Below are 14,763 nucleotides of genomic sequence, written 5' to 3' on the forward strand. Positions count from 1 at the left end.
CTGAAAACTGTTCTAATGTGTTTTGTACGTACGCTTCAATTTGATTCCTGCATTCCAGGGGGTTCGACCAGATGATCCTTGGGAGTCCATTCCAACTCTACAATTTTGTGATTCTATTACTAGTCTAGGGACGCAGTTGGCGCTGTGGGTTAAACCACAGAGCCTAGGACCTGCCGATCAGAAGGTCGGCGGTTCAAATCCCCGTAACGGGGTGAGCTCCCGTTGCTCGGTCCCTGCTCCTGCCAACCTGGCAGTTCTAAAGCACACCAGTGCAAGTAGATAAATAGGTACCGCTCCGGCAGGAAGGTAAACGGTGTTTCTGTGCGCTGCTCTGGTTCGCCAGAAGTGGCTTAGTCATGCTGGCCACATGACCTGAAAGCTGTACGCCGGCTCCCTCAGCCAATAAAGTGAGATGAGCGCCGCAACCCCAGAGTCAGCCACAACTGGACCTAATGGTCAGGGGTCCCTTTACCTTTATTACTAGTCTAGAATCAAGAGAAATATAAATGTTTATGGGGATTTGTCTAAAGTTGGGTAGGATTAACGTCTACAATGCTTAAATGTCTTTATCTGGTGGAAATCTCTGTTTGGAAATCTGTGGGAATTTGATCCTGTTGTGTCAGAGCTCAGGATGTGCTTGTTTGCTTCCTAGCTGGCTGCCCGAGAGAGAGTCTATCAGTCGGGTGCTTGTCCAACTCCACTGTTCTGGATTTGTTCCTGAACCCAATTCAGTATGATCATGTTGACCTTTAAAGCCCTTAACGTTTGCATCCTGCATACCTTTGGGAACACCTGCTTCTGTACTTGCCTCATCACACTGTGAGATCAGCAACTGAAATTCTGCATGTACCCCATCCCTTTTCGTTGGTGTGATCTGCAAGAGTTTTCTTTTCCCCATCATGGTAACCTCTTAGGAATTTCTAAGCCTAGGGAACTCCAGTCGGTCCCTTCTTTATATAACGTCGTTGCCCATTATTGCAGTTTCCTTATTTTCTAGTCTGTTTTCTGCTGCCGACTGTGGCTTCAACTTATGTTGTTTTAAGTCTATTGTGTTAATAGCTTTTTTTCCTGCTTACATTTTTATTTCTATGCTGTTTTTTAATGTTTACATGAGTTGGATATGTTCAGTATGGAATAGATAAAAAGTTGTTGGCGAATGCTCTTGTTACCTGTTTTTGTGAAGCTTATAAACGCACAGTATATCTTGGGTGGGGCTGGAGAGGACAATCTGAGAAGGAAGAGGGGAATTGCCAAAAGTCAGACGGAAGCAACCCCCTCCATCCATAAGCGGAGCTCCACTCCCTAATGAGCCCTTCACTTAAATCTGCAGCTTGTTTGTGGTTGCTTTTATTTCTATCTAGGTTGATTAATTCTGTAAGAGTTTCCATTTTCATCTATAGCAGTTCATATGTGATAGAAGAAACGAAGATTTCTGATAAATAAAAAAGATGGGTGATTTGGGCTTATTTTGGTTGGTGGAATATGGTTTTGTGAATTTCCCCTCAATGCTCACCCTCTGCTCTTGGTGGTAAAACTGGGATATTCCAAATGCTAGCGTGTTTTGGAATGCAGGTGTCTGTATTGTGTGGAAAATAGTTATTTGCAAAGTGTTTATTTTCTTAAATTGGTCAGATATATCTTGATGAACACAAGCCTATTTTTTAAAAGGAAAATACTCTTGATAGGTACAGCTTTTTAAAACATTGAAGCTTTGTTCCCTTTGGTTTCAAACATTCTCTTGACACTCTTTTTCCTTCTTTGCAGTCTGTTAAAACCTGCTGTAAAGACTTCTTGTAATGAATCAGGAGTCGAGATTCAAACTGTAAAAATCTTACTATTTTAATTGTGTCAGTAGTTTCAAGGAACGCTGGGAAAAGTATTCTTAGAACTGGTTGATTCAGATTCTTTTGAATCTTAGGGAAGGCTCAAATTGAATTTATTTTCAGTTATTTTTTCCAGGAGCTAATACAAATGTAGAGGATTAATGTTGCCATGCATTTGAAGTACAGTGGTACCTCTGGTTAAGAACTTAATTAGTTCCGGAGGTCTGTTCTTAACCTGAAACTGTTCTTAACCTGAAGCACCACTTTAGCTAATGGGGCCTGCCGCTGCGCCACCACTGCACAATTTCTGTTCTCATCCGGAAGCAAAGTTCTTAACCTGAGGTACTATTTTTGGGTTAGCGGCATCTGTAACCTGAAGCGTCTGTAACCTGAGGTACCACTGTACAAAAACCGACTGAAAGTGGTTTTAAAAACGATGCAATATGAACATCTAAGCTTGTCAAAACAAAAATGTCCTCAATTATTTCCAGAAAGTACAAATAATGGATGCTTTACATTTTCAAGTACAATTCAAAGTGTTGGTGCTAACCTTTAAAGCCCTAAACGGCCTCGGTCCAATATACCTGAAGGAGTGTCTCAACCCCATCGTTCTGCCCGGACACTGAGGTCCAGCTCCGAGGGCCTTCCGGCGGTTCCCTCACTGCGAGAAGTGAGGCTACAGGGAACCAGGCAGAGGGCCTTCTTGGTAGTGGCACCCGCCCTGTGGAATGCCCTCCCACCAGATGTCAAAGAGAAAAACAACTACCAGACTTTTAGAAGACATCTTTAGGGAAGTTTTTAATGTTTAACAGACCATTGTATTTTAATATTTTGTTGGAAGCCGCCCAGAGTGGCTGGGGAAACCCAGCCAGATGTGCAGGGTATAAATAGTAAATTATTATTATTATTATTATTATTATTATTATTATTATTATTATTATTTCTTGTCGTATCGTATCTCAACAGAATTGCTGTTCCATAGAATGGCGGCTGCCATAAAATAGCGGGGGGGGGGGGGGGAGAGACACACTGACAATTATAACACTTAGAAATTGTTTCATTGAGTACTCCTACCTCACGCAAACAAGCACATTGTTCTTACAGATTTTAACAGTGCTGTCTGTTAGCAAAGTCCAGTGAAGAGAAACCCTGGCTAATATTAAGCAGAATCAGGCTAGCAGAAGGCAAGCAAGCAAGCATCTCAGTAATGGTTAAAAGATCATGACCTGCATTAGAAGTGTATGTCAAAATAACAACAAAATGTGACTGCTGAGGTTTTTTCGTTCTGCCAGATGAAATTTTGCGTAGTTCACCTTTCACCAAGGTACAGAAGGTGAAACATCGTATTTTTGAGCTTTCCAAAGGTGGTAAGCACATCACATGGTGGGTTATGCTGCCCTCTAGTGCCATAAGACTGGAATCACATGCTTTCCTTCTCATCTTGACCAGTCCTTTCCCTGTCTTGACTAAGGTTACCAGATGTCCCCATTTCCTGGGGACAGCTCCCAGTTTTACAAATCAGTCCCTATACACAATCCTATCATTCCTACTGAAGTTGAAAAGTGTGCCTTGATTCATTGAAAAAAACATGGTAACCTTAGTCTTGACCCAGAGCAGAGTGTGTGTGTGTGTGTGTGTGTGTGTGTGTGTGTGTGTGTGTGTGTGTGTAATGGGCAAAGAGCTCTGTTTTCTGTCATCTCCCAAGAGGACAGTATAACCACCCATGTCACCTTTTAGGTGAGAACCATTCTTAGTATAGTGGTATTGGATATATTGAATGAATGAGTGAATCGATTTATTTCGGTCACTGGCCAGAATGAATTGGATATATTGGTTCTTATATCTGCAGAGAATCAATGTGTGGATCTTGAAGACCTTTAGTGCTGTCTTTAGCTGTACGACTCTTAAGCCAGCGCCGAATTTAGGGCAGTGCAAGCAGTTCCCTCACACAAGGAGCCAAAGCAAGGGGGTTCAAATTAATAATATTGAGAATATCCATTAAAAAGCAACTGTACTGCTTCCAGTTCCTTTCATCAGCATGTAGCAGTGGCACAGGTACAGGGAAGATTTAGATGCAGAGCAGTTTTCACTCCAAAAAAGATTGGTGGTAAAAGTGAAATTGATGTTGTGGCAGTATTATAATGTATGAAGCATCGTTTGCCTTTTATTTCTGAGGGTGGAAATACTTTTTTCTTCTTATCAAAAGGTTCTCGAAAATCATGGTATGCTGCCATGCAGATGGGTGAAAAGGAGTGATCTACCATGAGAAATTATAATAAAGGTTTTTTTTTTGTTCAGCCAATTGTTAAAAAGTTCATATACTGACTAGGTTCTTGTGTGATTTAGTAGATGGTGTGTTAGACATAGCTGCTCAGCCATGAAGCTTGTGGATAGCTTTAGGCGAGCGTTTAAGATCATAGAATGGGATAATAAGCTGCATGGAAGGAAGGGCTGATACAAATGTAGTATAGGCTTGAAGTCTGTGTTTGTTTGCAAGATTAAAATAATTATTCTCCAAGAACAAATCTATGTAGTATGTCAAGTAGGGGTGATTGCATATACGCTTGTCTAATACAAAAGTATATAAGTGGAATTATTATTTTAATACATTCATTTATTCATATATTTATTTCCTGCTATATTTTTTATAACTGCATTCCAATTGTCGGTGTATTTGTCCATACACAGTCTGTGTCTGCATTCGAAATGTCAGTATATTTGTCTATACACAGTCTATGTTTATCAGCAATTTGTTTTCTTTTTCTTTTGTACTTTTTATGCACTAAAAATGGAAGTTGTTGTTTTTTTAAAAAAAGGAAGAGAGGTTGAAGCTAGTGCTAAAAGCATACTATGCTCTCCTACTTGTTGTCTTAATTAGGAGCCTTGTGTTCTGAAATGTGTGTAACTATTCAATGAGACCACTCAATTCCCTTTTGCTAAGCAGCTACTTATAACAGAATGGTGGCACTTTACTTACAAAACATTGAGTCCTGTAGAGGTTTGTTTCGAACAGTAGTACAGTTAGTGACATCCATGTTCTTTTGCAGCTGTAAAAGAATCTTTGCCGCCAGACCTGCAAGCGAGAAAAGAAAGGGATATTTCAAATGAGCCTCGACAGAAACTGAGAATATTTTATCAGGTATTGAAAAATCTAATATTTGAGACAGTGCATGATTAGACCTGACCATTACCAAGCACTGCTTCCCATCTGAATAGCAGAAAAAGAGGAGACAACTTTATACTAATAACAAGCTCTTGTTTTTGCCAGTTCCTGTATAACAACAATACAAGGCAGCAGACTGAAGCTAGAGATGACTTGCATTGCCCCTGGTGCACACTGAACTGCCGTAAACTTTACAGCTTACTCAAACATCTCAAGCTTTGTCACAGCCGGTTTATTTTCAATTATGTGGTAAGTATTTTTCCTTCTATCTCTGTAACTTTTCTGGTGTGGAGGGAATCCAGTTGCTGCTCCTATGCTCGCACAAGGACTCTTGATCCACTAACGAGACAAAGGGAGAGGATCTGCTGATTTCTCCCCTGGCACCCTGGAAGATCAGCTCTAGAGGGTTGGGGGATCCTCCATAATACAGTCGTACCTCCGCTTACGTATCCCTCTGGATATGTAAACTTCGGGATGCGAACACTGCAAACCTGGAAGTATTTTTCTGGGTTTAGCCGCATGCGCAGAAGTGCTAAATGCGCTGCATGCATGCGAAGAAGCAGTCCTCTGGTTGAGAATTCCTCTGGATGTGGCTGGACCTCCGGAATGGATCACATTTGCTACCGGAGGTACCATTGTAGGGTAGAATGAGGCATTGCGGGGGGGGGGGGTGCAGGGGAAATGGAATTTGGGAAAATAGCCTCCCCACTAGTTCCATTGGCAGATGTTTTCACTGGGTCAAAAGCCCTTCTGTGAGCACAAGGGCAGCAGTTGATATTATTACCTTGGCAGAGGACTGCTCTTGGTATGATACCGAGTCAGAAGGTCAAGTGAAACAAATTTGATACTTTCAAGGCAGAGTGACAAAAGTGCAGCTACTATAACTTTTATAAATAACCTGCCCGAAAACAGACTAACAGTGGTTGAGACTTGGTTTCTAATCATTGTGTGATAGGACTGGAAAATGTTATTTTAAATTTGGTTAACGATGTTGTTTCTGTGTTCAGGGGCTTTAGCCAGATTAAGAGATGTGTCAAGAAAAGCAGAGTTTTCACGGCGCGGAAGGAATGTGTGGTTGCAATTAACACTTACGATGCTAAATATTTATTTATTACAGTATCATCCCAAAGGTGCTAGGATAGATGTTTCCATCAATGAGTGTTATGATGGCTCATATGCAGGAAATCCTCAGGATATTCATCGCCAGCCTGGGTTTGCATTCAGTCGTAATGGGCCAGTCAAGCGAACACCTATTACGCACATTCTTGTATGCAGGTTGGTAGGAAACTGTGTTCTGCAGATATTTGCAACTGTTTGCACTCCCTGTCTGTAAGATCTTATTTATCTGTTTATATAGCTATCTCTCTATTAAAACCTTTCTGTGCTGCCTGCTACTGAAAATCTTAAAGCGACTTACAACAGTTTTATTACTGTAAGTTCTTGATCTCCATGTTTTCTTCCCACTTCCTCAGTGAAAATTAAAAATTGCTCTCTTCTTTGTAGGACATGCATATTATAGTGGTGCACAATAGCACATTCCATTTAACTTCATTGGTATATGTGCTGCTTGTTAAATAAAGCCAGTGGTGGGGATTAATCAAAGTAGAGTACATAAATTACCATATTTTTCGCCCTATAGGACGCATTTTTCCCCTCCAAAAATGAAGGGGAAATGTATGTGCGTCCTATGGGGCGAATACAGGCTTTCGCTGAAGCCTGGAGAGCGAGGGGGGTTGGTGCGCACCGACCCCTCTCGCTCTCCAGGCTTCAGGAAGCTATCCGCTAGCCGTGGGAGACCCAGCTCTCCCATGGCTAGCGGAGAGTTTGCCTGCACCCAGAAGCTTGGGGCACGCTGAGCTCAGCACACCCCAGGCTTCGGGCTTCGTGCAGCTCTCCCATGGCTTGCGGATAGCAGTCTGTTGGGGTCGGAGGAAGCTTGGGCTTCCCCAGCCCCGTGCCTGGGGGGGGGGAATATATTTTTTTTCTTTATCTCCCCCCCCCCAAAAAAAAACCTAGGTGCACGCCCTATGGGGCGAAAAATTCAGCAACAAACCTAAGCATTCAGCACCAAACTAAATTCAGCAACAAACCTAAACATCACTTTAATTTAGGACCGTCAACTGAGGAAGTTTTATTCTGTCTGCCTTTTGAAACATTTGGACATTACCAAAAGCCATGGTTGCTGTGCTTCTCTCCAGTCCCGCTTCTGCCATGCCAAGCCATGGTTTGGTTTAGCATTACGTCTCAATCTGAGCTCATTGTTTGGCTCCCCAAACAAATGTAACGCTAAGCCCAAACCATGGCTTAGCTCAGAGGAGTACAGCAGGAGCAGTGTAAGAGCACAATGACTGCCGTTTTCTCACCGCATTAGCATTCTTGCTGCTTCGTACTAAGCCATAGTTTGGTTCAGTGTTACATGTGTCCATAGCTACTATGACAAATGAAAATGTGGAAGCCTGCTTTGGCACACTGAAGGAATTCCATTAATAAGCATTGCCTCCCACTGAAAGTAAAGGCCATCCTTAATACTTTGCTATTCCTGCAATGCCACAGCCTCAAAAAATGAAATAGTCTGCTCTTCTTTCATAGCTCTGCTGATTCCAGTTGGTCTCCCCTGATCACTTTGTTCTTCTACCAAGCAAAACCTATTAAAGCTCGCAGGCCTAACAAAAATGGGCTTAATTTATAGCATCCAATCTAAATCTTCCTATTTTCTAGTAACTTTGGCCGCAGTCCTAACCCCACTTGTGTGTAAGCCCCAATGGATTAAGTAGCGTAGACAAGGTTAGGATTGTGCTGTTACTAATGTTGCTGTAGTGATCAGAATGTTACTCCCATAGCTATAGAAGTCAGAAAATTAAACAAAGCTCTTACTCTGCGGTATCCAGCTAGTTTGGTTGCTAGAACATTGTCTGTGATACTCACCACTTATCAGAGCTTGATTTTTAGTCAGGCTCAGATAATTCGTTAGTGACATGCTATGCAGAGGCAGAAACCTGTCAAAACAGACTATTTTGGGTTCTTGAAATAGTTGGAAATGTGCAGCAATGACACTCCATATTGCTAGCCATTGTATATATTTCCATTTCCCCCCACAAATGCAGCAAAGTGTCTTGTGGCACCTTAAAGGTTACCCATATAAAACTTTTGGTTGTTTTTTCTGCAAGAAACTAACATGGCTACTCCTCTGGCCTTCTTTTCGTGGATGTGGTTAAGGTCTTGGTAAATTGCAGGTGGGCAGCAAGTCTAGGATCATAGAATAGCCCTGATCCGACTGAAAAGTGAGCTTTGTAGGTATCATCTGTTCTATGCATTGCAGATATATGGCTGCCAGGCTTTTAGGTACCTGCTACAAACCATACATACGGTCCCCCCCCCCCTTCTACATTCATCTTTTTTTTTTCAGACCAAAGCGTACAAAAGCTAGCATGTCTGAATTCCTTGAATCTGAAGATGGAGAAGTGGAACAGCAAAGGACATACAGCAGTGGACACAATCGGTTATACTTCCACAGTGATACATGCTTACCTCTCCGTCCACAAGAAATGGAAGTTGACAGTGAAGATGAAAAGGACCCTGAGTGGCTAAGGGAGAAAACTATCACGGTAACTTTGTCCGACAGCAGATAGTTCTTGTTTTGCTGAGCGATATTCCTGCTTTCCATGGGACAAACCTACATACTGTGTTTCCCACTTTGCATTCTTGGAAAAGGCACATTGCGATACTGTGTCTTAATCCAGGCTTCCTCAACCTCGGCCCTCCAGATGATTTGAGACTACAATTCCCAGCATCCCTGACCACTGGTCCTGCTAGCTAGGGATCATGGGAGTTGTAGGCCAAAAACATCTGGAGGGCCGAGGTTGAGGAAGCCATCTATTAACACAATTAGTTTTTATGGGGTGGTGAAATATTGGATGTGGGCAATAGACAAGCTTGGTGATAAAACAGGTCCAAATTGATGGTTGTGACTAGCTTGCTTGCTTGGCCAGTACTTGTAATGCCTATTACAGGTTTGGCAATCATAAATCATCCATGTGTAAAAATTTAACATGAATACAAATTAGCAGCCGTCTAAAATATATAACAATGAGGGTTTTCATTGGGATTTCTTCCCGCTAAATAGAAGGTTGTGACTGTCAGAGGCAGTTACGATTACATGCACACACATTTTTGTGCTAAAAACATTTTGGAATTGCCGGATACTGAATGTCTGCTAGAAGCTATCGTAACAGAATATTACGACTTGGACAATACTAGACTATTCAGTAATGGCCTAGGACTAGTTTGGCAAGGAAGATTTAGAGTGACCTCTAATACATGAGCAGGCTTTGATTTCCTCTCCTCGCCCTTGCAGCTCCCACACACCCCTCCCCAAATCTGTATTGGTGTGACCCCCAACTCTCCAGAACAGGGTTATTTGGGAGTGCGATAGGAGGAAAAGGAATTCCACCTGCTTTGTCCATTCCTTTGGCAGACTGACATTGTTGGATGCCACACACATAATCCTACTACAAAACATTGCGGACTGTTTAGGAAACTGAAGTTAGGCATGCCAATCCTCATTTGTCACAACCCATTTTAGGCTCATGAAAGAACCTGTTCTTTTTATTATTACTGCTATAATTTCAGCTTTAGAAAAAAAATTCTCATAATAATCACAAAATCTGAAAATACATTTCTTCAGATAACAACTTAATATTTAAACCTATACATTTAAATACAACAGTTATTTTAAATCTATATATATATTCCATATCTATAAACACCTGCTTAGAACTCCATTAATTTGATCTAATTTCCACTTAAAATTAGATTACTTTTACATTATTATTATTTTTTGAAGTTTCAAAGTAATTCATTCTACAGACTTCTTTTTTATTCTCTGTTATTTAATCCAACTTGATTATTTTTAACATTTAAACTTCTAATCATTTTTGGACTTCTTCCTTTTTTTCAATTAGTATTTTGTCTGCCACCAATAAAAAACCCACAAAATCTAGTTCTTCTGTTTCTTCCAAAAATCCTAATAAAATTATTTAAAATAAAATTATTTAAAAGGGCTGAAGAAATATTTGCCCCCATTACAGCCTTAATTTTCCTTACTAGTCACTTCCATAATGTTTGTATCACAGGACCACACCACCAAATATGTAACATCCCCGCTTTTTGACAGCATTCAGGTTTCAGTTTCAGTTTCATCCTTTTGATTTGACATGAAGTGATATCTAACAATTATTTAAAATGAAACCTCCAATTCAAATAATGTGTAAATTGAAGTGAAAGAGTCTTTGCATCAACCTACTAAAGGTATTTAATAGACTTTCCCCTCTCATTTCTCTCTGCCGTTGCGCAAAAAACCCCAAAGGAACCAGGGATATTCTCTGTTAGTGTAAACACTTAGATGCGAGCACACAAGGCCCATTCCCTATATTCCCCCTTCCCCTCCCAAAATATATTAACTGTTATCTCTTCACTTTCTTCCAAAAGTAACTTCAGGGATATTTGTAGCAAAACTGTGTGCCTTTTCCCAACTCTTGCTGCTTAGTTCTGGCTGTGTGGAATTGCACTGACTATGCGGAGCAATTATGACAATAATAAGCAGATGATGGGGAAAACAAGCCAAGCAATGACTAACTTAAATAGATGCATGCTAATGACCTTTAAATGGTTGTCTCACTGCAGCAAATTGAAGAGTTTTCAGATGTGAATGAAGGAGAAAAAGAAGTGATGAAATTATGGAATCTACATGTTATGAAGCACGGGTGCGTACTTAGAACTTCAAATTTATAAATTTATGAAAAGTGATTAGGTTACAATTAAAAATAAAAGCATTTCAGGGTTGTTGTTTTAAGCATCTCACATATCTGCTATTTTAATGTGTTTTTTTATTGTGTGAACTACTGAGCATTTAAAAAACCCTATGTAGGAATTGTGGAGAAGCAAGTATTACATGACAGCATGTCTGAGAAGGATTTTGATATTACAGGGATTTTTGGGCACCCAAATCTGTAATAATGCCTTGCATCATTTTTTTATGTTACAGGTTTATTGCAGACAATCAAATGAATCATGCCTGTATGCTGTTTGTTGAAAATTATGGACACAAAATAATTAAGAAGAACTTGTGTCGAAACTTCATGCTTCACTTGGTCAGCATGCATGACTTTAACCTTATAAGCATAATGTCCATAGACAAAGCTGTTACTAAGCTTCGAGAAATGCAGCAGAAATTAGAAAAAGGAGAGTCTACTGCTACCACAACAACAGAGGAGATTTCTGAAGAACAAACTGGAATAACCAATGGCTGCAGTGAAACTAACACTAGGGAAAGATCCTCCGAAATGGATGCTGTCTCATGTATGGCAAAACAGAACAGAAAACAGAAGATCTGAAAAGAAGAGCAAAGGGGCATTCAATGCACAAACAATGAAGTGACATTTTAAGATGCATGAACTCTTATAAGGAATTTAATATGACACACAGGCTCCTAACAGGCACTGCTGGAAACAGGATTTCAACAATATGGTTCCTTTTGAGTTGATTATGCAAGTACTACATGTATATCAGTTCTAGTGGTGTAATGACAATACTCAAAGTTTGAGCATGAAGAGCAATACAATTTTTGGGAATTTTAATTATGAACTGTACTGAATTTACATAACTTGAGTATATGTAAACCAGTTTTTATATAAAGATTTTTTTTGATATTATTTTTTTGCATCTGTACTGGCTGTCTTTCCTACCATGGAGTTGAAAATTAGGGAAAGAGATTCGGACAGTTTATGCTTTGTACTTAGAAATTCCTTAGGTTAACTTTTTTTGTGGCAAATAACACACCATTTAAAGTTTACCTTGATCTTATAGGTGTCAAACTACAGATTGCAAATTTCTAAACACTTTTTAAACATTCAGCTGTAACATAGCACTTCTTTGTCTCAAACCTTTTTTGGAAGAAAAAAAACCTCTGCTTTTCTCATTACAAACACAGGGGAAGTACCATATTAATTCTGTCAGTAGTCTGAACGAATCTGTAGATAACAAGGTGTACTAGATCAAACCTTTAACCTAATCAAGCATAACTGTTGAGAGTTGTTTAATAGAATGCTTTGTTTAACACCTAGAGATCGCTTCTCAGCCTTTTGGCTAAGAGATCAAGTGTTAACACCTGGAGGCCATGGTATATGCCTGGATATGAACCTATTTTGCCTATATACAGACTGTAAGATCGAAGCATGGCGTTAAAAGAGAATTTTTGGTTGCTAGTTTTGAAGGGGAAATGCACTGTAAAATCAGGCCAGAAAATGTGTTGCACTTCTTATGCAAGTACTCTGTGATGTATTGCATTCAATACAGATGCTAACCTGTGCAGTCTTGCACTGCTAACACATTTTATGCACATGTTTACAGATTTTCTTTTTTCCAATGGAAAGTAGCTTCACTACTGGTACAGTATCAGCTTCAAGGGTTTATTCCAGCAAGCACTGTAGTTGAGTGGCATCGCCTCATTTTTAAAAAAAATCTTGAATAGTTCATTTTTTCATATTCTTTATTTATAAAGGATTGATTATGTAAATACAGGTGTTTCTAATTTTTTATTTCATTCCACCACCACAAGAAGGCAGATCCCTGTTGGTTTTTGTGTTTTGTTTGGTGCGGGGGTGGGGGTAAGCTTTGTAATGGGTTTTTTCCCCCAGAAATTTATAAAACTGTAAATACTGACTTTGGTCCCTAAAGATGTGTTTAACTGTGAGACTATTTAACTAATGGTGTGGATGTGATTTGTCATCCAGTATTAAGTTCTTGGTCACAGATTTGTGTCAATAGGAAAGAGGGAGACTGCAGCTTTCTTTAGACTTCTCGAATTTCCTGCTCTTGAGTTGTAGCAAACTCTTATTACACCTTTGAATAGCCGGTCAAGCATTTTTCTTGGGCTTTAATTTGCTAAAGCTGTGCACATATGTAAAAAAATATATTTTAGGAGAGACGTAGTTGTAGAACTATTGCTTATGTCACTTCTTAAGCAGCCGCGCTCTTAATGCTTAAAAGGAGGCTAGCATTGTTTGCACAAAAAAGTTGGTGACCCCTCCCAAAATAGTAATGAAATTACTTCTGTCCAATAAACTTTGTATGTCATGTCAATTTATAATAAAAGCTGAGAATCCCTTTGTTTCTATTTATAATAAAGATGGATTTTCTATATGTACCCTTAATGAGACTTTCAATAAATCATGTAAACTGGGTGAACATTTGAATGGTACAGTAGATATAAAAGAAGTGTTTAATGGACCTTTTTGTTTTTACATTAAATGTTTATTTGAAATTGGATTTTGTACATAAAGTTCAATAATATAAAATCTTCTGAGGTGTGCTATTGCTTTTTTAAAGGCCAAACAGGTAAGGGGTGTGTAGAGTGTGTGTGTGTGTGTGAGAGAGAGAGGGAGGGAGGGAGGGAGGGAGATTCTGACTTGGAACCAGACATATCAAGTTTTTTAATTTGGAACAGGTATTGTGATCTGCAGCCTGATATGGACAGTTCTCTATGCATTAATTTGTGCATTATATGTTTCTTGAAATGAAGTAACTTCTGTTTATTTTCCCTTTTTACCTGCATAAAATGAGGACTGACTGTATCTCTTGAGCCTGAAATCCTTTAGTCATGGTGCATGCTCTGGTTATCATCCACTTGCTCTACTGCAATGCGCTCTACGTGGGTTTACCTTTGAAGGTGCCTTGGAAACTATAACTAATCCAGAATGCGGCTGCTAGATTGGTGACTAAATCAAAATGGGTCAAATAAAAATTGATTCATGACACCTATTTTTTTTCTCTCCCTTTGAGTGTGCAGTATTTAAATGTCTCCAGCACTCTAACTACTAATTGGAACATGTAGGAGGCTGTTGAGATGGAGAAATATTCAAAAAGTGGCACCTTTTTCTTTTATGGGAGGAGAAGGAACATTATCACAGTTCCCCACCTTAGACATATACACGCTCCAGGCAAAAGAATTAATGATGTATCAAAACCAGGCCAATTTCTGCTAAGGAAAGGCTTCTCAAGCTATTGGATGCGGTAGTCTGGCAACTCCCCTCCCCCATTGTCAGGGACAAATACCGTATTTGGTCCCTGAGGGGTCCCACCTGGTCTGGGATGTGGTGGAGTTACTGTCAAGTAGATAGATAGATAGATAGATAGATAGATTCTTTATTGTCATTACACAAGTGCAACGAAATTGGATGCCATCCCTTAAAAACAACAAAAGCAACACAACAACAACAACCAAACAAACCACATTCCAGCCACACCCACACCCACACCCATCAAACTCCCAGGTCACACTATCGAGTTACTGCATTTAAGAAGGCCACAGCTCTTGGATAGAAACTATTTTTCAGTCTATTTGTCCTTGACTTGATGTTTCTGTATCTCCTGCCATCCTGTATCTTCTGTAGAAGCTGATGACATTCAGGCAGGCAGTGGTCTGTGTGCCGCCACCTTTGAGTAGCATTGTGGTAAACCACACTGGGTGTAACTTTCTCCACTTTGTTTTTCGGGAGGATAAAAAGGAAATTAGGTGAGGAAGAATAGGGAAGCCATGTTTGCCACTTTTAGGTCTTCTGTAAAAAAGGTGGGATGAATATAGTAAGGTAAAGGTAAGGTAAAAGACCCATAGACCGTTAAGTCCAGTCAATGACAGTTATGGGGTGTCATTCTAAAATGGCTGATATGAAATGTCCTCAAATTAATCCATGTGCTTAAGATGACAAATTCTTTTAAAAA

The 14,763-nt window shown here is 39.8% G+C and overlaps 1 protein-coding gene across 4 annotated transcripts in view; it reads left to right on the forward strand.

Moving 5' to 3' along the window:
- The window catches only part of SUZ12 (SUZ12 polycomb repressive complex 2 subunit), a 30,513-nt gene extending 17,173 nt beyond the window's left edge, over positions 1-13,340 (forward strand). For all 4 annotated transcript variants that reach the window (XM_083727513.1, XM_083727515.1, XM_083727512.1 and 1 more), the window contains 6 exons: positions 4,871-4,962; positions 5,092-5,235; positions 6,104-6,261; positions 8,393-8,591; positions 10,669-10,748; positions 11,030-13,340. In XM_083727513.1, coding sequence (XP_083583639.1) covers positions 4,871-4,962; positions 5,092-5,235; positions 6,104-6,261; positions 8,393-8,591; positions 10,669-10,748; positions 11,030-11,378 — 1,022 coding nt within the window. In that variant the 3' untranslated portion in view covers positions 11,379-13,340. The remainder of the gene's footprint in view (positions 1-4,870; positions 4,963-5,091; positions 5,236-6,103; positions 6,262-8,392; positions 8,592-10,668; positions 10,749-11,029) is intronic.
- Positions 13,341-14,763: the final 1,423 nt, after the last annotated feature.

Source organism: Podarcis gaigeae, assembly GCF_964106915.1.
Source record: "Podarcis gaigeae genome assembly, chromosome: 2".
Lineage (NCBI taxonomy): Eukaryota > Metazoa > Chordata > Lepidosauria > Squamata > Lacertidae > Podarcis > Podarcis gaigeae.